The sequence below is a fragment of the Corvus hawaiiensis genome, chromosome 6 (assembly GCF_020740725.1).
Source record: "Corvus hawaiiensis isolate bCorHaw1 chromosome 6, bCorHaw1.pri.cur, whole genome shotgun sequence".
NCBI classification, from domain to species: Eukaryota; Metazoa; Chordata; class Aves; order Passeriformes; family Corvidae; genus Corvus; species Corvus hawaiiensis.
The window spans coordinates 17,880,268-17,904,414 of record NC_063218.1 but is presented as its reverse complement, the minus strand read 5'-3'; the positions used below and the strand labels follow the sequence as shown (position 1 = coordinate 17,904,414).

Sequence of the window (24,147 nt, the reverse complement as noted above, 5' to 3'; positions counted from 1 at the left end):
CTTCTGAATAGTTCATGATTCTGAACCACCATCCTACCAAAGACATGGCAGAATTAAAACACAGGAATAGTCAAAAAGAGGTCAAATTTGTACACCAATTTAATAACATGTTTCTGATCATGACTGCACCAGATCTCTTAGAGAAAGACACACTTAAAGATGAACCTCTTAACAGAAGTTCTTTCCTCATCCATGTTAGTCAGAAGCTGGCTCACACACTCCAAATTTTATCCCCTTCTGAAACAGGAAGTAACCAGAGGTTTAAAAGATTTCTTACAGGATATCAAGAGATTTTTAAAAGTTCATCTTTCAAGGCAGTTGACAAATTCAAAACACAAGACCTACAAGCTCAAAAACAAAGAAAAGAAAAAGAGCTTCTAATTCCCCTAATTAAAAAAAGTACCACTTCTTAGATTTTCAAGGAACATCCAAGACATTTCCATTGCAGCTAAAGAAAGATGAAGCAAATCAGATCTCCTGAATCAGAGAATATGCCTATTACTCACTTGCATGTGGGTCACTTTAAAGTTAACAGCCTGGATATTGAGAAAAATCTGTTGTTCAGCATGGATTCTTCATTAGTTTTCTTGATGCCCATTGGGTAATCAGACAGAACTCAACAGGACATTCTACTTCTGGTCATTCCTGGATATTCTGGTCAAGCTTCACTTCTGTTGTGAAGGAAATAACAATAATACCAAAGATCCAGGGACCTTGCTTGTGCTACATCTTCTTCAGGATCATTTGGTTTTATTTTTAGACCAAATTTTAAAGACTACATATAGCAGCTACCCACCTTAATGCATTTTCTATACAGATATAAAAATCTTCACCTGAGAATTCTGGAGCACCAAAAAGAAATTAAAAAACCCAACCCTGTACCAAGCTTCCCAGTTGTCATTATTTCCAATGCTATTACTCAGACTACATGTCTTCTACAGACAAAACTGCTGAGTTGAATATTAACTCTTCTTAGCCAATTAATTTATTAAGCATTCCATGTGGAGTCCTACTAAAATTGTTTAAGTGCCATTATAAAGACAGACAGTATCAGTAACTTCTCAGTGTATTTAGTTATGTCTGAAAAGAAGCTGTATTCCTGCAGAGAGATATCTTTTGAAAGGAACACTTGATATGCAATGTCTTAATTAAATAAAGGCTTTGGTTTTGCTTTGTATCAAGAGAATTTACATTTCTGATCATTACTCTAATGCAGTAACATCTAGTACCAGTTTGTTTTAAAACACCACATCTTTGTTCTGATAAAAATTCTTCACTTATGAAGAGTTATGGGAGACTAATAATCCTAAAGATGAAATTGTAAGATTTCAAGGATGCATCTGAAAGTCATTCTGCTACTCAAATTATCACCAAAAAGAGAATAAATTCATTTTTAACGAACTTAAAAGACCTATTAAGAATTACATTTAATTCCTAAGCTAACAGAGGAACATGTGAGTTGTTTCAGACTAGGTACAAACAGTTTATACTTTCATTTTTAATAAATCACAGCTAGAAACACCAGTCTGTACAGAACCCATTCATCTTCAACTACACAAAGTTTCTGTTCCAGCTATCAAAATAAAACACGAAAGAGAACTATTGCCTTCCAGATACTGAAAAGTATGGGTGAGACTACTGAATACTTGATTTAGTCACCTGTATTCAAGCAACAAGTACCAGGTAAAGTTTCAGTGCAAATTCATTTCAGAATCCATGTGTAGAATTAGTATGTTGGCATCAAAGCTTTCTATTCATTTACTGTAAATTTATTTCTACAGATATAAATAAAATTAGTAAATCATAAAGCAACAGAAAGTCAAAAGTCTTCAATCAGATTATTAAATTACAAATACCAGTCTACAAAATCAAACAGTCTGCTTGTATATTTTAAAGAATCCTAGTTTGCATACCCATGAACAAAATGTAGTCTTATACTGTTCCCTGGAGCTCGCTCACGTCTCTTAGAAGCTGCACTTTTTCTTTTTTCTTTGCATTGCTCTTTAAGTTGAGGTAGATCTTCTTTGTAAACCTGTAAGAAAAAGCATACTTAAAAATTAAAAGACTCATCAGAAAAACGTTTCTGAGAATTCAGCCACAGTTATCACTCAAGAAAATGTTATTCTGACGTAATTGAAAGAAACCTTCCAATATCTGTAGCCAGTGATTGTATACCGCAGCTTGGTTTTAAATTGCATTCTAGGAATACATGTAATAATTTTTCTCCCTGTTAATATTAATATTAATTAATATTTTACTTGTAATTATTAATTAATCATTGTATTTTAATAACTTTGATCTTTTGAATGCATCAGGTAAACAAAAATTCTAAAGGTTTTGGTCAGTTCCCATGCAGTGTCTCCAGTTTTGAGATTTCAACAGTCTTCATAAACAAGCAACTTAAATCCTGGGAAGCTTCCAACTGCCATTAAAACTAAAACCTTTACCTGTCGACGATAGGTGATCTGCGTCTCTTGTTCAATTTCAGAGTCCAGCTCTGGAACATCAGACTGATCTGAATCTGATTCATCACTATTAGAATCAACCAGACTCTCTGTCACCAAGAAAACAGAAATAAAAACTTAATCAACCCAAATTACAAGCCAGAAAGTGTTTAAAGTAACTGGTTAAAGTTTCTGACTTGATAATCAGTGCTTATATTAACCACAACATAAACTGCTAATAATAGACAGGAACAATTCTGCTGCTACATAAGAAATAAGCCATAAATATGATAATTCTGGGTGTTGAAGTGAGTTAGTTTTCATTAACTAAAATTGTTTCATCAACTTTAATGTTAGGAGGAAAGGAAAAAATAAGAGAATGAAATAATGAGTATAGAGCAGAAGCTAAGACTTGCACAACCTTAACAAAGGGTCCAAAGAGAAACTTATGTTAAACTCAGCCACTGATGAGAGTAAAAATTCTTCAGGTAGGTTAGGGAGGAGGGAAAAAATTACAGATGGGAAGAAAGGGGCAAAATTTTTTGTGACTGCAGAGAAAAAGGGTAGTCATGTATAGTTTGACATGTAGGAAGAGCCTAACATTATTTCCTTGTGCATTTGTCACTGACAAGTTCAGCACTGCATCTGTACTCACTTACCTGTTTGCTGGATCCACACTGATACATATTCATCTGATCTGAGCAATTAAATGGTGAAACAGCCTATTTTATTGTAACTCTATATGCTTATTTCCCCAAAGGATTCTCTAAATTCCTTTAGGAATTTCCAAGGGAGGCACTCATTTAACTGTTTTGATTTTAGGAAACTCATGACAATAATTGCTGTATTAGTCACTAGTGGAAACATGATCTTCATTTTTTCCCAAACATTAAACATCTACATTCTCCTTTAAAAAAAAAATTAAATAATCAGTTATAATACTTAAATTATCACCTAAGTACTTCAAAATTTTAATCAAGTTAGTATAAAAATCTATTTTTCCAGTGACACCTAAGCATCCAGTTGTTGTCAATTTAGTAAAGGATGATATATACAGAATTCAGAAATCCGTATCTGTGATCTGAACTTTTAAAATTTTCCTTTGCAAAGGAAACACAGCAATGAAGGTTTTTTCATGCTCTTGCTAGCCTGAACACACAGGGTACTGGCAAGTATTAGACAACTCTATCAGGTGCTTCAGACACCTGCAAAGTTTAAAGAACAACAACGGTTGTAATTGTGCAGACTGACAATTTTGAACATTTATTTCAATACCTGCACCTAAGAATTTTACTTCTCTTTTAGCCTCCCCAACTTCCACCCTTTTGCTGGTGTTCTTTTAGTTAGTTACTTACCTTGGGGTGCTATATGAAGAGTGTCCTTCAACTTGCGGTCGGGGACAAACTTCCACTGAAAGACAGAATGATCAGCTCCCCCAATGGAAACAACCCATTGGTGATCATGCGACCATCTGACGTTTGTCACATGAGCAGAATGACCAAGATATTTTTTAAACTTTGCTCCTAGAACAAAAATAAAAATCTCTCTCAATGTTTGTGAAACAAATGTTTCAGAAGGACCTCAGAAAATCATATTAAGGAACCCATAGAAAAAGCAGTGTTTAATAAAGATATTTAAATTACTACTGGTATTTTAATCAACAGCAACAACTTTTTGCAGTTTTCACAAATTTTAATCTGTGTATAAGATACATTTTTAAGTTTAAGTTCCAAAATATAATAACTTCATCAAGTTAAAAACAGGAACAGAAGACACATGATAACGCTGTATTGAGGTGTACTAGAAATCTTTTAAATTTCACTGTATTAATTTTATTTTACTTTTTACAAACCAAGATTTTTACAATTATTACTTCTACTTTGAAAAAATATAGTTATTTAAATCATGTATATTTAGGTCTGTGAAAACACCCCCACAGACATGCTTGTAGCACGGGTTCCCACTGTACAATCTGAGAGCTAAGCGCTTCTGGCAATTCATCTCCTCCCACGTTTAGCAGTAGAACGGGTAGTAGTAGTATAGCTACATCAAGTTAAGGTTTTCACTGCTACATAATTACAACACAGTCATTGGACAAGTTACTGAAGTTCCTAACGGCACTCCATTATAAAGATATCTTTTTAGACCAGAAAGGCTTCATTGTTTCAGAGCCGTTTGAAGAACTTCATTCTAGCCACCATTCCCCTTTAATGCTGGCTACAACTGCATGGATGAATCTTAGGATATGTCTTCAAGCTTTATGTACTTAAAGAAATGTTCTTGGTGTTGTGTTTTTAAAGACTGATATTGCCCCATTTTTTAAAACTCTTTTTGCAAAAAGTGATATTAAAAACCTTTTCAATACATTTTCCTTGAATAGCCACAATTAAAAAATACAAGTATAATTGAATTTTAAAGGCAAAAATTTTACCTTTTCTTAGACATGGGTACCGAAAGAGCTTTACTATTCCATAATCATCAGCTGTAACCATAACTTGCCCAATAAAATTCGCATCCACAGAATTTATATCATTTATATCTGAATATTTGGGCCAGATTCCATTAACTTCAACACCAGAAACACAGGTCCATGATGCCCACTGAATGCCCTTCAATTCCTCCTTGTTTGTCACTTCTTTTCCACCTAAGCAAAAAATAAAGAGCCATTTTCAAATATTCACTTACGCAATTCTAAAAAATCTAATATTCAAAAAAAATTATCTAAAAATTGATCCAAGTGCAACAGAATTAAAAACTGACTTCTGAAACTGTCCTGATCTAGTATTCCCTAATATGACCAACAGTGTTAGTAATAAGGCTTCTAAAGACTATTTAACAGAAGATCATAGGTTTGGTACTTTATAGTTTTTATTACTTCTTGGTATCTGCTTGAGGCTGTGTTATTTTTTAAAATGTTTAACAAAAACAGATATAATCATTCTAAGCTGAAGTTCATAAAAAAATTCTGTTGCTGAATGATTCTAGAAACTTGGATTTAGATTCTTAGAGCAAGAACTGAAGAACTCATATCTGGCTACCGTAAATTACTAAAAATGCCAAATTTGTGCTTAGATCCTTGTTACATTATTTCACACCAGCTCTATCTGTAATGAGATTGATCCAACCCCACAAAGTAAGAGCTGAGGAGCTGAGTCAGACCAAAGGCCCATTTAATAAATACTTGTCTTCTGGAAAGGCCAGAAGCCAAGGGCTGGAGCAATGCAAGAATGGTGCAAGCAAATGTAAAAGCTGTGAATCAGACTGCATACACACCTGCAGAAGGTGAGCAGGACAGCAATTCACTTCTCAGCCTTCCAATCACTAAATCCATGTAAACAATGATTACCAATACTGGTTATATCTATAACTAAGGCCTGAAGATCTTGTACCAGACAACTCTAAGTTCCTTATCTCATAGTGGAATTTCAGTTGGTACACAATTTGTTAATTATTTTGAAATATTTAGGAGATTCCTCTAACTCCACTGACTTTGCTAAACTTTTTTCATAAGCAAGGTTTCACAATCTCACATTCTAACATACAAAGAAACTCCAGGTTGAAAGCTGTCTAACTTCGAATCACTCCTCCTGTGTGTATTTGTTACTGTCTAATTAAATTCTCACTATATTTTCTTACACATCTTCTGTCGCATTCAGTGCACAGAAACAAACTTGTGCATAGATGCTTCAGCAGAGAGGCATAAAAAGCTCCAAGGATCTCTGAATAATGTACAGTGCAAAGCATAAATCTTGTATAGCAATGAAAGGACAATATAAAAAGTGGTGATAATACACCGTTACTACAAATACAAATACTACTAAGATGACTGGGAAGAATACAGAATGGTATTATGTAAAGAGTGTGTGCAACAAATAGAAGTCAAGCCTTGTGATAAATACTGCCACTGGCATATTCTAATAAGGACTACTTAAATTTCAAGCTTTAAGATCATAATATCTGCATAGGTACCCTACAGAGGGAACTACTTTGACAGAAATTATTTCAAGAGTATGGGACAGCTCAGTTAAGTTTTCAAAATAATTGTCTTGAAAACACTTGCAATAATGAGGTTGTCACGAAGTTCCTCACTGTAAAAGCTCTTTTAAGATGAATTCCTCAGTCTGCCACAAAAACTGTTCTAGAAAACCAAATGCCTCTTCTGAGCTGCAATGTACAGATTTTTCCACATATTTAAAAAACCATGCAGTGCAATCAAATGATAATTCATTTAATATTCAAGCTCCAGAAGTACAAAGCTATTAATCTATTGCAAAATTTAATTTAAATGCTTAATTTTAATTATTTTTTAAAAAGTTGGAGCAAAAATTTATTTCTGAGAAATAAAACAAATAATAAGTCAGCATCCCTAGTATGAAAAGATGCATTGGAAAGAAGAGTCAACACAGAAGGATAAAAATATTTCAGTAACTTTGCCAGAAAAATGCTGTACTTACTAAAATGTGGCAAATACTTTTATGAATTTACAAAAAACTTTCTCTATACCCCCATGCTTTGAACCAGGATTTACATTTGACTTTTTTTACAGAACCACTATATGTTATTTCTGTGATAAGTAACAAATATCATTAAGGCAACTCAGAATCTTACTTGGCATTCTGTAAAAAAGTCTCTTTCCATTGCCATCATTGGTCTGTAAGTATTTACTGTCTGAAGACCAATCCATATGCGTGATGAAGCTTAAGGATCCAACACATTCCCCAACTTTCTTGTATCGCTGAACAACACCATATACATCCACAGAGCTGTCATTGGAACCAACAGCTAGGAAATTCCCATCTGGAGAATATTTGAGTTCATGAATAGCTTCTTTCCTGTCTTTGATATGAACAACCTCAGTCATATCTCTGTAGTATGAAAGAAAGCATGCCATAAGTAGAGAAGAGCCTCATCACACTGTCAAGTTCCCAGTCTAAAAAACGAACAAGATTGTGAAATCATATATTGAACTTAACTATCCTGTGTGCAAACACAACACTGCTGTTTTTAGAGTTGGTATGGGCTTCATGGAGAAAAAAGTTAAGGAAACAGTGACACAAGAAGGTGCTCCACTGGGCTTAGGGACAGTGAACAAAAGGAACTGTTCAAACTGGGTCCACAAGAAAATTTCATCAGGTAGATGATGAGATCTTTATTCCTCCCAGGGAAGGAAACTTCACTGACATGAGACACGGATCTCATTTTCCCTTTAAAACTGTAGGCTCACAGCAGCACAAGGCAGCACTGGTTTTGTATGCATGATGTGCTGACAGCAGAACTCCAACACATGGAAACAATTTAGGAAGTAATGACAATTTTTTTCTTAGTAATTCAAGGATAATTAATAAATCTAAAACCTAAAGAAAAATATTTCCTAGAACACTGCCACTCTGCAAATAAACCAATATATTTTTTCAAATGGGTTGTTACAGATCAGCATGAACATATGAAGCACACATTAAAAAGATCTGAGCACCCTCTGCAATTCAAAAGAAAAACACATGTGATCGCCTGCATGGCCACAGGAGTATCAATATACCAATAACGTATCTATTTTTAATTTTTGTACCATACCTGACCCGAAGCACAGTGAAAGAGCCATCCTTCATTCCAAGAGCAAGATGGATTCCATCAGTACTAACCGCGGCACAGCGAATGGGTTCTTCCATGTTGCACCGGGCAATCAGAGCATGGTCTATTAAACTCCAAATTCTAAACCAAAGTAATTATTTGAAATGTAAAAAGGGGTGTGCAGCTTTGTCACAGGTAAAATGAAGGCCACAATTTCTGCACCATGATGGACATGGAAGTGTCCTATTTTAAAATAACTTTCCACAGGGAAAATCTAAGACATAAGTGTGAATTTTGCATATAGCAAGAAATACTCTTATATTTTAAGAGGCAGGAACATCTCTAGTGGAAAACATCAGGACAGGTTAATTTTGATTTTCTGAATATAAAAAATGATAGCATATAACTATATATATATATATATATGTGTGTGTGTGTATATATATATAACAATATATACTTTTAGACCCCTCCTGCAAAAATTCCACTATTTTTCTAATCATTTTAGTCAAAAACATTAAATAACAATTAAAGACTTTGATCAGTATAAACAGCTTTTTCTATTAAAAAGTCATTCCTGGTAACTCCTTTTAGCTAATAATATTATAATATGTAAGTTTTTACAACAAGGTAGATTACATCTATTATTTACAAAACATATCTGGAATTTGAGAGCATTATTTCAATATTAATAATTGAATTACTGATTTGCTTAAGTGTGACACTTGAGATATTTAACAAAAATGCCAACACATTTAACTTATAAGAAAGTAAAGGTGGTTTTGACCCAAAAAAATAGAAATGAACATGTAAAAGGAAGTAAATTTTTGGGCTTTCTGAGCCTTTATATTCTGTTTACAATGCATGCACGAGGTTTGATGAAATTCACACATCAAAAGCTAATTTCCAGCATTTGAAAAAGTAAATAAGGTAGGAGCTAAATGTGTAAGTTTTTATCATAATATTTCATCACAAGCTGTGCATGCTTAACATAACTCCTGAAAAGGAAAGACTTAAAGGATACTCGAACATGAGTGCTCAATGTTAGCCTAAATGAAGTGTTTTCAAATTCCATACATGGGAGGTTTTGGGAAATATATACATCCACTGTATTTTATTACTGGAGAACACTAGTTTCCTGCATAACTTAACTATGGAAGTACATCAATGCCACATTTTAATACCTTTAAAATGTATACATTTCAATTAGGCTACCTACAAAATGAGTTGATTGTATAAAACTGTATGCAGTTTAACAAAGAAACAAAATTTAACCTGACTGATCGATCATCGCTTCCAGTCATGGCCAGGGGCTTTGTAGGATGGACAGCCAAAGCCCACAGCTCTCCTTCACAGTGCCCCTGCATTATCAGGAAAGGCTTATTACGCTCATGCACCACAATTTCAAAAATTTCACTATCTTGAGTCCCAACGAGTATATGGTCTCCTCTCCAGCAAACACTTCTTACAGAGAGACCTGTAGAAGAGATTGTTACTGAGAGACACATCCTCAGAACTTGTAAAACAAAGGTAAAGTAGCAAATGACAAAGCATAAAAGCCAGAAAATGTCAAGAAGTATCCATATACCATCTCTTATTCCTGGATTTACTTCTTTTACTCTTTCTATTTCATAGATAGTGGCATACTATTATACCCTTGGAACATAAACTTTTTAAGCTTAGTATTAAAAAATTTCTAAAATTAAACATGAGTCTGGTTTTAATAGAGGACAAATATAGTACTGACATTTGAAGCTGAAATTATGCCCTATCTTTACACTTCAACAAAGGTAGCAGAGAATAAAAACTACCATTTCTGATCAAACCATGGACCTTAGTACTAGGTAGGTGAACCTAAATTATATATGCTGACAGAAGCATCAGCGGAACAAGCATTATATGTAAGACAGTCATACAGCCCAATTCTTTTTAACATCTCAATAGTATATAGAATTATTTTTTCCTACTAAATAAAAAATAACAATAAATCAAACTGAAACAACTTACAGAGAGGTGAAAACGATTCATGATGGAATTTAACATGCATTCCTAACAACTGAATTAGTTTTTAGGCTTACAGTGGAAGTAAGCATTCACAGGCTTTGTTTGTAGATAAGGTCGGGAATCATAACATGTAAATTAGGAGAGTTTACACTGAGAAGCCAGTCTTAGAAACATGCACCTTTTAAAATAGGCTGTATTTTTTACATTCGGGTAATGCAACTCAATGTTGCCAATTTGAAATGTATGTAACCAGATGGTAGAAATGCCTAATTTAACTCACTTTGCCTAAACAATGACTTTTGTGGAGAATAGCTCAGAAATACCTTTGAAAAACTACTCTGGATTAATATGTGAGACAAAATTATATCTATCAGATAAAAGAAAGGAATATTGTGGTGGTCTAGGTTGACATGCTTTTGAAAAATATTTTTATCCATGCAGACTGAAAAGAAAAGCCCAGTGTTATTAATTTTACATTGGAAAAAACCTGCATGACTCCAAACAGACAATGGTGGGTTAACGGGCCAGTCTGATGCATCTGCACGGATGTTTTGATTCTGACAAAGCTAGTTCTCAAAGCAAAGCTCCTGATTGTGCCTACTTAACATGCTTTGCATTACAAGGTAGCCTTCAAATGCACAAATAAAGAACTCCCTGCACATGGAGCAAAACAATGTGCTCCAAGAGTGCACTGAGTGCACTCCAACTGCAATGCAGTGCTCAGTCTACTGAACCAGACTAGAGCTAATGCCCCTCAAACACCCCTCAAAATGCACATCTGTTGTTCTACTCAAACCCCCCACAGCATCTCTCTTGCTTTACAGATTTGATCTGTTGACTGTACTGCTGAATATAAGCACCTTACCATTCAGTCCTATAATTTCGACATTATATGGCTATACTCTCTACAGTGCTTTAAAAATAAAGAAACAACCAACCAGAAATTTGATGAAGGATGATTAAGACACCTGTTTCAGTAATTTGGAACTTCTTGAGGCGGACGTAGACATTTTGAAATACAGTGTAACTACTTGGAGGATAAATAGAGAGTATACCAAGAGGTAAGGTATTGGAACAGCAGAAAGCGCAATTAAGAAAATGAGCAAGAGGACAGGTCATAAAGGCAGTCCTCAAAAGTATATACAAAAAAAGGAGTGAAGGCAAAAATTCAGAAAACTCGTTTTATTCAAGATAAGATTTTTAAAAAATCTACTTGCTCTGTCATGGGCATTTGGCAAGGCAAAAGTTTATGGTATGAGTCTGTTACATCAAAAGTAAAGGAGATAAACTGGAGTGGAGAACAAGTTTGAAAGAATGAAACGGAATGAAACAGCTTTCAGCTACATGCATCAGAACTGTGAAGTAGTAGCTGAGTAAATTTAGATTTAAAACAGAGCCACCCTACTGCAGGGCATGTTTAAAATTAAATTTATTTCATCTTGTTGCAATTCTTCACAATCTTGGTGGGAATGCCATGTCAATTACAGCATACAAAGACTTCACTTGGAATCAGTTACGTATTGACCCTGAGTATCTGATTGTTATCAGACATTCTAGCACATTTTCAAATTCTTGGCAAGATATTCAAAAATAACAAAAGTGACTGGGGGCAAAGAAAACCAAGTGCCAACAAAAGCAATATTGTAAGTGACAGTAGTGCTTCAGTATATATGTTTGTATTCTTATCCTAAACAATTACAGCAACAATATCTGGAACACTCTATGTAAAATTTTAGCATGACATGAACTGTAACTGAAGTCATAGTTACAAGTAAGCAGTGTTCTAAGTTCCACAAAGCTGTAGATAACATCCAAATAGTTTCAATGAAAATTTGGATAACTAGCAAATGAAATTTGATCTCACTGTCTCTTTCAAGTTCTCTTACAGCATTACTGTTCCCTGTTAAAAACTGCTGTGCTCTAAAAACAATGTGCATAAAAATTAAATCTGTGTGTACATCATCATATGTGGGTTTTTTGTAACAGTAACTGTGACCTTCATACTAGTGCATATGATCTACCATATTTCTAGCAAATAGCTCATAGTAACATACATAAAACAACGCTTTTGGGTTTTAAAGTCTTTTCTTGCTCAAAACACTGATAAATTTCCTATCTTATTGGTATATTGAAAGCAACAAACTTCTCTTTACCTTTGTATCCCTGGTCTGTTTCCCTGAGATCAATCACAGTAATTGGTTTAAAATTTAAGTCCCACAAGCGAACACAGCCATCCCTGCCACCAGTGGCAAACCCCTCTTCACATGCATTCATGCTGAAAATTCCTGCCTAAAGAGAGAAGAAGGTTATTTTTAACAACATAGACAGATTAGAGAAAACCAGTATGCAACTAATACAAGCTTCAAATACAAGAGAGTCAGAAATGGAAACAAAACAAGCAGAACTAACAATAAGTGATAAACAGGAAGAGAATTGCTGCAAGAATGCTTTCATTCTGATGATCATCATCATAGTGATGCTGCTTCTTACCCCTAGAAAGAGCTAAGTTTCATATCCTCTTGCCATAGGACCTGCTCCAACTCTAATGAATGTCAGCATGAAGAGTCCCCATGATCTGTGTTAGGCTTGGTTTAGGGCCTTTGTTGCAATTACTCAGCTGCTATACAACAACGCAGAAAACATCTGGGATTTTTTTATATTTTAAACCAAGGAAGATTGATTTAAAATTTAAGTTTAGAAATAAAACATAAGAAAAACAATGATTATGCTACACCATTGGAAAATGAATATAAGCTCTTATTTTAAAGTCAAACATCAAGAAACAAAAATTAACTCATTTTCTTCAACTCACTTGATACAGGTTTTCTTCAGAATAACAAAGAGGCAAGGATGATATATGTAGTATTAAAATAAAGATACTATAGCCACTGTACTTGATTTAACATAATACATATAAATAGCATACACACTATTGGGTTTTTTTAATTACCTCCACAACTCAATAGTCTTATGTTCAGAAATAACTCACACATTTCAGTAAGCAAAGCTACTGAAAGGGCAACTTTAGATGATAAGCCTATGAGAAGTTAAAAAAATTCCTCTATATTTATTTAAAGTATGTAATATTCAGATATGACAGAAGTAAACAAGAAAGCATTAGAAACAATGGAAGAGAAAATCTGTCTCTAACTCCTGTCCAAAAGGGAGTAGAACAGCCAATAATATACATACATTTTCTATAATATTGATCTGAAATTTCAGTTTTGTAAAGAAGTAAATGTAAAGTTCCAACACTTTCTTTGGATAGGGGTCCATGTTTTATAGCAATGAAGCACATTAACCCCAAAGATGAAAGCAATTTGCAAAGGAGAGATTGGCTTTGGGGGGAAAAGAAAGCTGTACACTCACAGAACAAATTAGGATACAATATGACTTGTGAGAATTCCAGGGTACTCTTGACTATTCTCTCCAACCAGTATGTTTTTTCTTCTTAAATTACAACTAAGAAAAATACCATAATGGACTGGTCATAATGAAATATGGATTATGTTTATTTCTCTAGCATCAGGTAACAAGGATATAATTTTTCAAGTTAAGAAGAAAGAAATATCTCAGCTTTCACAAAAAAAAAAAAAGAAAAGAAGCCCACTAGAATGTCAAATGACGATCAAAACTGAAAGACTAGGGTAACAGAACTCAAATTTTTTGGCATGTTATGTCCATTTTCAAGAAAGAGGCTTTTATGACAGGCCACAAGTTCAGGAGCAGTACATGTCTAAACAAAAATGTAGTGGAATTTTTAAATCATAAACAGATTAGAAGGCTAACTCTCATCATCTCTAACATCCTGAAAATCCTACTTCTGTTTCTTCAGGAGTCTAGGGGTTTTCGAGAATACAACACAAACTGTATTTGTTTCTCTCCATGTGTGTCTGTCTGTTTTACTGCATTAACTTTTAATATTGTGAGAAGTCTTATGAGGAGAAGCTGAGGGAGCTGAGTTGTTTAGCCTGGAGAAAAGGAGGCTCAGGGGAGACCTTATCACTGGCTACAACTGCCTGATAGGAGGCTGTAGCCAGGTGGTGGTCAGTCTCTTCTTCCAGGTAACAAGTGATAGGATGAGAGGAAATGGCCTCAAGTTGCACCAGGGAAGGTTTAGATTGGATACTAGTAAAAATTTCTTCACTGAAAAGGTTGCCCAGGGATTGGAACAGGCTGCCCAGGGAAGTCCTAGAGGGATAATCCCTGGAAGTGTTCAAAAACAGGTGGATGTGGCACTTGTGGATAGGGTTTAGTGGTGAATACAGCACTGTTAGGTTAACAGTTGGACTCGATGATCTTGGAGGCCTTTTCCAACCTTAATGATTCTATGATTCTAGTGCCATGGAATAAATAAAAGTCTAGAGGAATTTCAGCTCATTTTGTAGCATATGCTGAATTCTGCCCAAGTTTAAGTCTTTTAAAGCTCTTTTTAGAATGCAATCTTGATATTCTTTTCTCTATTTAACTCTTTCCAAAATCCATTATTTAATTAGTCAGAATTTAAAAAATAATCAGACATTTGGCAATGTGGGAGCTGGTGGAATGCTCTGTAGATAAGATCAAGGGGATCCAGCATTAATCTGTTTACCATTCCACAGAATATCCTTATCTTGAAAAGGACATACTGGTTGCAAGGAGATTTGGCAGATGTGCTTGCTCAATCTCTTGAAATGCAATAGGACACTCTCATTTCAGTCTTTGTGCCACTGGAATAAGAGAATGAGATGAAAACTATAAAAATGTCCCTCATTAGTGGGGACGGTAAGTATCTAATGGAAAAAGATGAGCTTTGCTACATTTCATATAATTGTTAGACTCGCACTTAATGGGGAAAAAACAGATTCTTTACTGGGGTAGCTTGGCCAGTAAATCCTCCACTAAATCCTTCCTTTTAAAAACTGTCAAGATTGTTAATGCAAATCAACTTTGGAGTCTTCATGCTTCTTTAATCCTTCAGCCTGAAATTTTCATTAAGATAATTTGATTCTTGATGGTCAAAAACCCCCTAGCAGTAATGAGAGACAGTCACACTGACTTTGTTAGATCCAAGTGAATGTGAGCCACAAAGACGGTGCTTCTGAAAATAAAAGGTGTAGATCAAAGACTTCCATCTTAAAAGTTATGAAGCCTGACATACAGACTGCATTCTTCTTTTACAAATTTTTCACTGCATTTCCTAATGAACATGAAAATTCTGGAAATAATATCTCAAATTGATCAGCAGTTTTCTCAGAATGCTGAATATTTCCTGTTTTTCCAACATAACCAGCTGGTATCACATCTGTGTTCCCTCAAATTAAAAAAAAAAAAACGAGTTGAATGAGTGCAAATAAAAAAATAAATGCCCAGATCTACCAGAAATAGTTGAAAGCTGGAGAAGTTTTGAAAAGAATTTGACAAAGATGATCCCTCCTGCATAAATACTTAGCCACTACTTGAATCCAAAAAGTTTCCAATACTGAGGCAGTTTCTGGTTTTCTATTGCTGCTAGACCTATCTTGCCCCCAATGGACAAAAATCAGGTGTCAATTTTTCTAAATGCAGTTGTTTGTATAAAATCCACCACTCTGACTATGCAATTCCTAAAACACATGATGACTGCAGTTAGCTATAATTAGGACCAAACTTGGAAGATCATACGGAAACTTCAGAAGCAACTGACTACTACTGAGCAACATGGGAACAGAGACACTATACCAATATAGCAAGAACTCCAGTGCCTCCTTTTTACTCCCAGACACACTGCAGGACGCAGACATATGTAAAGCATGCAAAGCAACACACATGTTGGGCACTTACTCTGAGACATTGTCTCTCCCACTGTACACTGCACAGTAGGGAAATGGATTGCAAACATATAAGATAGGTGTCAGTGAGTTTATACTGGAGAGACACTACTGTGAAATGTGATCTTCCTGTCTAACAAATCATCCATAAAGCAGTTTAAAAATGTGCATACTACTATAAAAATTTAAAGTAGTTGTCTACACACCTCTAAAAGAAGTAGACAGTTACCTTTGAAACCAATGACTAGTCTAAGCAGCAGGAGAAAATAATGCATGACTTAATGTGTTAGTACATGATACCAGCTTAAAACCATTCATTTAAGTTCATTATATTGTTTCCATCTATATTTAATTAGTATCCAGCCAACTGACATAAGCATGCAATAGTTTTAACAGAGTGCCTGTTATTTAACCTCAAGCTTGTTATTTAACCTTAGTTTCTGACATCAATCCACACAACTTTAATGTGTACCTCTGAAAGACTATCTCAAAATTAATTATTCATCTGCTGAGAAAGCATCTTATGTACATTTACTATGCAAGGCAAAAGCATAGCACACAAGAATCTTTAAAACATACAGTGGTTTTAAATAAGCATATAATTTTGTTTTAATATCCAAGTAACATCTTCTATATATATATTAATAGTCATGGACTACCTTGAATTTAGAACACATGAGGTGATAAGTGGAAGATTCTATCATCTGTTCTGTGCACTGGTACACAAATGATGCATCTATTAAAAGATTATTTTTTTCCTAGTCAAGGTATTTATTAACTTGCCAGAGCCAGATGCATTGCCTACAAATAACCTCATGGAGTATTACCATTGCCAATGAATTTACACATGCTTTCATGTTATTGTCTTCTTTCTCCCTTTTAAAATTTTCATTATTAGGATTATTATTTAGGAGGCAAATCTAGAATTGGAGTTTCCCATTGCTATCGATCATTCCCTGCACATGAACTCCATGCTTTTACTCCTAAACTCTGTTCATTTCCATCTTTTCCTACTTTTCATTCCTACTTCTATATTAAGTGAACTCATTAATCCTCTTCCAACTAATTCTCCAGTCACTTCAACCTATTTTCTTTCAACTTTTTGTTTCTACTCAAACTCAGATAGGAATCAGCAGGAAACCCTACTTTCCTCTCTCTACAGTTCTTAGTATTGCTGTGACAGAAAACAGATAATCTGTCTGAATTAAGAATTCTTGTTTTGCTTGTTAGTGTTAAAGTTGCTATCTGTTTCCTTGGTTGCTCATGCTGGGAGAGCATGGTTTATTTTTCTCATTGAACTGTTTTTAAAAAGAAAAATGTCTTTTCAGCTTCGGCAATCACAACAAAGAGAACCAACCTTGGAAAAGAAAATGTTTTCTATATTAATGAAGACAATGTCTTAGTAATAACTTCATAAATCTGGGGCTGGACTATTTCTCCACATCACTATTGTGCTTTAGAAAATGTTTTCCAGTATCTCAAATATCTACTGTTTATGCTGCAAGAAAAGAACGGTATTTATGCAAATAATGAGACATGTCTTCCTTCGATAAGATTACAGTTTACCTCAATCCTGTTGAGGAGTAATAATGCAGCATGACAAACAGGTATGCAGGTATAACAATTCCAACACTAGCATACTAAAGAGAAATTCATATCAATGCCCTACTACGTGCACACTTTTCCTTCAACAATACATGTACACCATAAATCTTGTTATTTACACTTGCATTTTCTTCGGACAAGAAGGACATCATTTATAATTTATAAAATTAAGTCCATTAATTTATTAAGTAGCCATAAAATAGCATTATAATATTTTTGTATGGCTGAAGAGACACTGTCATTCCAAGTTTCCATATGTTGGGCTTAGAGGAGTCTGTCGATATTATCCTTTGAGGTAATTTTTTATTGAAAAAACAATAAATTCATTTTGTTGGAAATAAGTTTCCGTATTTTATTCGGGTTTTTTCCCCCTGAAATTGGTGATACTTGTAGTGACTCTAATCTCTTGTAAAAAAGGACTACAAAGACATGAACTAGTGTCCCTACTTAATTTTCAGTACTGCCAAGTACAGTTCCATTGAGCCTAGATGACAGAGCCAAAAATAGAAGGCAAGATGAGACCCACTCCAGGGTCACCTGAGCTCCATCCATTGATGTTACTGATGATAAGGAGCACTGCACTTCAAATTTCATCTTATGGTCAACTAAGAACTGACACAGCACATAAGGGAATGGAGCAACAAGCTCTCATCATCTTATGTTTTTTCAGTTGTGTCATTTCACACTTAAACACCTGAAAAGCACCGCATTATTCTGAGAAATAAACTGCTGCAAGTCTAAATAATCCAAGTATGTTAATATGAAGGACAGCTGTCTTCTACAGCACCAACAGGATGGGAGACTATTTTGGCATCAGTTTTCGACAGGAGACTAAGTGCACTCCTTCCTCTGGGAATCCAGGTCTCCACATGCAATGTCCAATCATCTTAGGAAAACCCAGAAAAAAGCAGAATGCTATTGAACACTTACTATGAAGACTAAAACCGGATCTGAAGTTACAAAGCAAGAATCAGGAATTACTCAACACCATAAATATCATACTTCCTGATTTATAATTTGGGCCTTCTTGAATACATTTAATATTTCTACACATGCATACAGGACAGTATGCTTGTATGTGTTTATATGGGTTTTTTTAATATATATACATACACTTCAATGTATATAAAGAAATCTCAAATGCAAAATATAGTCTGGAATATGTTTCGCACACAGATGTTCTTCATAACTTTATGTTTGTTCATAACCAGATACAGTCATTATACAACTGTCTGAAAAAGCAGTCCAGTCACTTTTAGATTATTAGTTCATTCAACAAGCTGCAATTATCCTGAATGAACATTTCTAAACCTTTGGTAAACCAAGAGTCTCCTTACTACAACTGACTGCAATGTCTCCCACACATATCATTCATCGCTTTGTCCCCTCCATTCTCCCTGATTAAATCAAAGAGTGACTCTTATACTTCAGTTACAGATGTCAAGCCACCCAGCCCAACATGCCAGTTAAAACAAACACGTACTTACAAGCAAGAACCATTAACTGTTATTGATTTTCATCTAGAATTTTGAAGTTGCAATATCAGAACTCATATGCTCGTTTTTTCACTCCATGTTAAATTGCTAATATTGGAACTTCAATATTATCAAGAAAGTACAAGCTTTTAAAAAAAAAAAATTAACATTCAATGAGAAAATCATATAGCTTCATAAAGTGACTGTAGCAGTTTCACGCTTCATAGGTTAAGCCAGCCAGAAACTGGTTGGCTTTATTTTTAAGGTGATACTTGGACAATTAGAAGTCTAATCCTGCATATTACCAAATGAGAGGTAATGAGAATTTTCACAGTTTAGTATGCACAAATCAGATTGCAAACCACAAAGTAGTTTCTTTTGCTGCCTACTTTAATCACAAACCCATATGCTTTGAAATAACATGGAAAATATAATTCAAACTTACATAGCAAAATTATAATCACTTTATAGTCATATTAAACATTTCAATTAAAAGAAGGTATTACCAACCACTTCGGAAAATTATTAAACTTTCATTGAGATGTCTTCGCTTTTCAAAGCTGTATACTGTTCTAACAAAATATCCAAATAAGACATACCGAGTATCATTGAAACCATTCAGGAACACAGACAAGGTGATTTTGCATTGCTCTTTCCAGCTTTCTAGAAATCTACTTAACATTTAAGATTATTTGGAGAGATATACTTACAGCATGTGCTCCCTGTATTGTCCGTACAAGGTTGATTCCTTTCCATACGTATATATCTCCATTCAATGCACCAGAATACGTCACTTCATCCCTAGCACAGGCGAGGCACAATATAGTCTGGAGATCACCAGTCTTGCCAAAGACACCACGTTTTGGCGTCAATGAGTTGCCACACAAGCTCCAGAACTGTAACATAAAGTGATTTAGAAAGATGGCTATTTTGCTAATACCTTATAATTTAATATGTACATCTGAAAGACAAGCACCCTGCCTGCGAAATACATCACCATTCATCCCCTTTTCCATGCCTCAGTTCTCCAGTTTAACAATGTTTTATGTTATTAACCAACTTTATCTTTCCATAAAATCAGCATAACAGACTAGTTGGGAACAAATTTTGGGATATCAGTATTAAATACAACTAAAATTTTCAAATAATAATTTGTGAGTCAGTTGTATTTTCAGTTATTTTCAAAAAGCATTTCATAATAGAATTATCTTATCTTTCTTTGATATAAAACTTGCATGTTGAAAATGCTGCATTTGTACTTTATGTTACTTTAGACATTTCAAGATGCCACCTAAGCATGTAGATTTCTGATAAGGCTGCTATTTGCTCTGTTTGATAGCAGCTGGTTTTACTGTAGGCTTATTTCTCATCAGAACCACGGATCATACAAAGTAGCCATTTGAGGCAGAGATTTTTAAGAACTTCCTAATAAACCACTGGTATGTGATTGCAGCAATCACACAAGTGTGAATTTCCTCCTAGGTCACCCAACATGTACCAATGACGCCGACACTAAAGACATGCAAAGTCTCTTGTCAGAGTACAACACCTGCCAACCAAGTCTCCAGATACACACTGTAGTTTCTGAGATCTCTGCAAACAAGAAGCATTTGCATATTCCTTTCAAACTCTCCTGTCCAAACATGTAAATGTGCACTGGAAAGTGAAGCTGATTAAGTAATCCAATGCTAAACATGAAAGCATCACTGCTGACAGGTTAATCTTACATTGTCTCAGTGTATACAGTTTCCTGCACACGTGTTAACGAAACTGTATTTCACAGCAAGGCACTCTGTTACCAATAATCAATTCAAAATCCTGAGCAGACTTCAATTACTATGGGATAACGTAAGCAGTTACCATGAACAGATTTTTGTACCTGCAATACTGTAACTGAGAAATAACCAGAAATAACCATTAATGATTAGAATAACTAGTACTAATTACACAAATCCCAGTATCTTAACTAGTTGTGCTGGTTTGGGCTGGGATAGTTATTTTCTCCACAATGGCTGGTAGGGGGCTGTGTTTTGGATTTGGCTGAACACAGGGTTGGTAATACAGAGATGTTTTTGTTATTGCTGAGCAGGGCTTACACAGCCAAGGGTTCTTCTGCTTTCCTACTGCCACGCTGGCAAGGAAGTTGGGGGTGTATGGGAGGCTGGGAAGAGACACAGCTCGGACAGGTGACCCAAACTGACCAAAGGGATATTCCAGACCATACGGCATCATGCTCAGTATATAAGGTGAGGGGAAGAAGGAGGGAGGGGGGGGAACATTTGGAGTGATGGACTTTGTCTTCCCAAGCCACCATTTTATGTGCTCTTGTGGAGATGGCTGAACACCTGCCTGTCCCTGGGAAGCAGTGAATTAACTCCTTGGTGTGCTTTGCTTGCATGCGCAGGTTTTGCTTTCCCTACTAAACTGTCTTTACCTCAACCCATGACTTTTCCAGCTTTTACCCTTCCAATCCTCTCCCCAGTCCTGCTGGTGGGGAAGTGAGAGAGCACCTCTTTGGGGCTTGGCTGCTGGCTGGGGTGAAACCATGACAGTGGTATTTTTTTAACTAAAGTACAGATTTCAAGACAGAGACCATGTTGTTGCTTGAGAAGCAACTACACAGTCACTGCATAAATCATACACCTAGCTCCAACATGGAAGCAGGTGATGTATCTAAGAAAAGTAATTCCTCAATATCAGTTCACTTGGAACTATCTACATAACTTGATTAATTACTATTACAATTTGCATAAAATATCTGAGAAAAAATACAACAGTATTAAAAACATGAAAGTAATTCTTGATATCTGAAAGAACAAGAAGCTGTGGTTTAAGAAAAACACACATCAACAAAAATCTCTTGCCTGATCCAGGTGCCTAAATATCTCTAGAATTCTGATTTTCCACAATGTTTTCCCAGAGGAAACACCAATTATTTTTAAAATTATGTCACTATTTAAAAAGGCTTTGTAGAGCCTTAAAAGTTGCTCAAACAAACTTTTGCTTATCTAAACAGACATGTTTTCACATAATATACTAAATCACTGCTGGCAAATATTAACTTACTATTGGCATAAAGGTCCTCTTAGAGAAGCAGAAAAAAAAGATCATTATTAACCAAGTTCATGGAAATCTGTAACTGACATGGTAAGCACTATGCCAAATCAGACTTATGCAATCTAGCCAACAGATTTAAGACTTTTTCCAGTAAGCCATTAATACATATTAGTCTAAACGTTCATTGTATAAAAAGCAATACATTTTCCCCACCATGGGAACCTACACATAACAGCAATACAGAACTTTCAAGCTGCCATCTACTGCTGTTACATGGTAACACAGAAAACAGTGCATGGGAGAAGACACTGAGTTTGACTGATGTGAAACATGGTTCCTAATCATTGATAATCCTGCTGACAAAGTTAAACCTGAAAAAGAAGTTGTTTCTGCACAGCATTTTCTACATGGATCAAACAGAGCATGCTTGAAAAAGACATGAATTGTCCAAATTATGAATCCTGTAACAGGTACAGAGTGCTCCAAATGACAAAGGTATGAATACAAGCAGGGAAAATAATTAAAAGAAAAGAAAATGCTTGTTCTTTCTCTTCCACTGTCTCCCCATACTCTCTCTAAATGGTAAGAAATGGTTTTTCAATTAATTTCATCTCTGTAGTGCAGCAATTCATTCACTGTTCAAGACTCAGAAACCTGAGTACCTGGAGTCACCTTAAACGTGTGCATCCTGTCTTACACTACTTGGGATTTCAAACAACTGGTTTTAGAGAACCTAAATTTTAAATTATATTATAGTCATTATATACAATGCTACTGACAACTGTTTCATTCCTACTACATTACTTCTGCCAGGGCATGAAGTCTTTTTAGCAGAAAGGGTCTGTTTTCCACTACACAGATCTTTTAAAATATCTAGTGTAGTCAGGTGTGATCCACGATCACAGTTCTAAGAACTAATATTATTCTTACACAGGACCTTCCATATTATCATTCCATATTCCTTTTAGACTCTATTTTTGTATGTTTTATAGAGTATATACTACTGCAGCTTAAATATTTTATAAATTAAGAGTTATTTCATTACCTTGATGTGTTTTACGCCACAGCTGACGAGCTTGTTTGGCTGGTATAAATCCCAAGAAATATCAAATATCTGCATAAAAAAACCCAAAGATGTCAGCAGAGACGACCCTTCTAGCACGGGACAGTTAAAACAGGAAAAACTTTTAGCAAATTAACAGGGAAACTGAAATGCTTTAAATGGATTTATTGGAAAGACTTTTTAATCCTCTCATTCAATACTGAAGTTTCAATATATACCAAATATAGTTCTAGCTTTTTTTTCCCTAGAGTAATTAAAACACAGGATAAAACAACATTAAAGTTCATTTAAAGACTACAAAAATTTAAGGAATTATTTGCATTTTGATTTCCCATATGGGGATTAGGGTCTAAGAAGTGTATTAATTCTGCACTTCCCCTACGTGCTTACAGTCTCAACAAACCATACACAAATAAATATTGAGTTACAGATTTTATTCTAGAAGTAAATGCACACATTTTAAATATCTCCATGCCTTAATGCATATCAACTTCTATGCAAATTCAATTTCTAAAACAAAATGGTTTTTGTTCAGACATAGGTCTAGTATGTATATACAGACATGTTTTAACAAACTAAAGTTACATTGACACTCAGACTATTTATACTTACTCTGTCTGTATGACCAGGAGCCATTGATAATAATTTTCCTTTTCTCCAGTCCCATACACAAACTGTGTTTTTCGAATCCAAACCAACTGAGACCAAACGCTAAAAGTGTCCAAATTAAACAAATAAAAATAACTCAATATATTAATGAAAGCTAAAGTCATTATTTTGAATGAGTGGTAAAAAATGCGTAACATATTTGAGCTAGAAGCAATAGCTCCATTTTGATATAAAAGAAAACATAAGCAATATCTTATGCCAAAGCATCTTTTCATGTCTATCATGATCAAAAAGATCTTCTTAGATAACAACGTATTTCTGATTTACAATGTTTAAGATACATAATTATATATAGCACACAGGGCAAGCAGCAGTCAGGAAACATTTGAAAAAAGGAATAATCACTGAAGTTAATGAAACTGCATGTGTTTATCTTCAATTACATGTAACTTGCAGAATTTAGGATTTATTTTAAAAGGTCAAGAGATACAAAGAAAAAATATTTTCTTCAATCTTCTTGGCAACAAACAAAA

At 34.8% G+C, this 24,147-nt stretch overlaps 1 protein-coding gene across 16 annotated transcripts in view; it reads right to left on the bottom strand.

Moving 5' to 3' along the window:
- Window positions 1-24,147, bottom strand: part of EML5 (EMAP like 5) — a 111,376-nt gene that overhangs the window by 64,226 nt on the left and 23,003 nt on the right. For 15 of the 16 annotated variants that reach the window (XR_007204043.1, XR_007204044.1, XM_048305409.1 and 12 more), the window contains exons 3-13: window positions 23,618-23,716; window positions 22,988-23,056; window positions 19,596-19,781; window positions 12,170-12,305; window positions 9,288-9,489; window positions 8,016-8,153; window positions 7,053-7,309; window positions 4,876-5,088; window positions 3,800-3,967; window positions 2,448-2,554; window positions 1,914-2,032 (exon numbers count right to left, since the gene is read on the bottom strand). Coding sequence is in view for 14 of the 16 variants with exons in the window: in XM_048305409.1 (XP_048161366.1) it covers window positions 1,914-2,032; window positions 2,448-2,554; window positions 3,800-3,967; window positions 4,876-5,088; window positions 7,053-7,309; window positions 8,016-8,153; window positions 9,288-9,489; window positions 12,170-12,305; window positions 19,596-19,781; window positions 22,988-23,056; window positions 23,618-23,716 (1,694 nt within the window). In the remaining 2 variants the exon portion in view is untranslated. Of the gene's footprint in view, window positions 1-1,913; window positions 2,033-2,447; window positions 2,555-3,799; window positions 3,968-4,875; window positions 5,089-7,052; window positions 7,310-8,015; window positions 8,154-9,287; window positions 9,490-12,169; window positions 12,306-19,595; window positions 19,782-22,987; window positions 23,057-23,617; window positions 23,717-24,147 lie in introns of those variants that run through there. The other variant, XM_048305418.1, reaches the window with a different exon arrangement.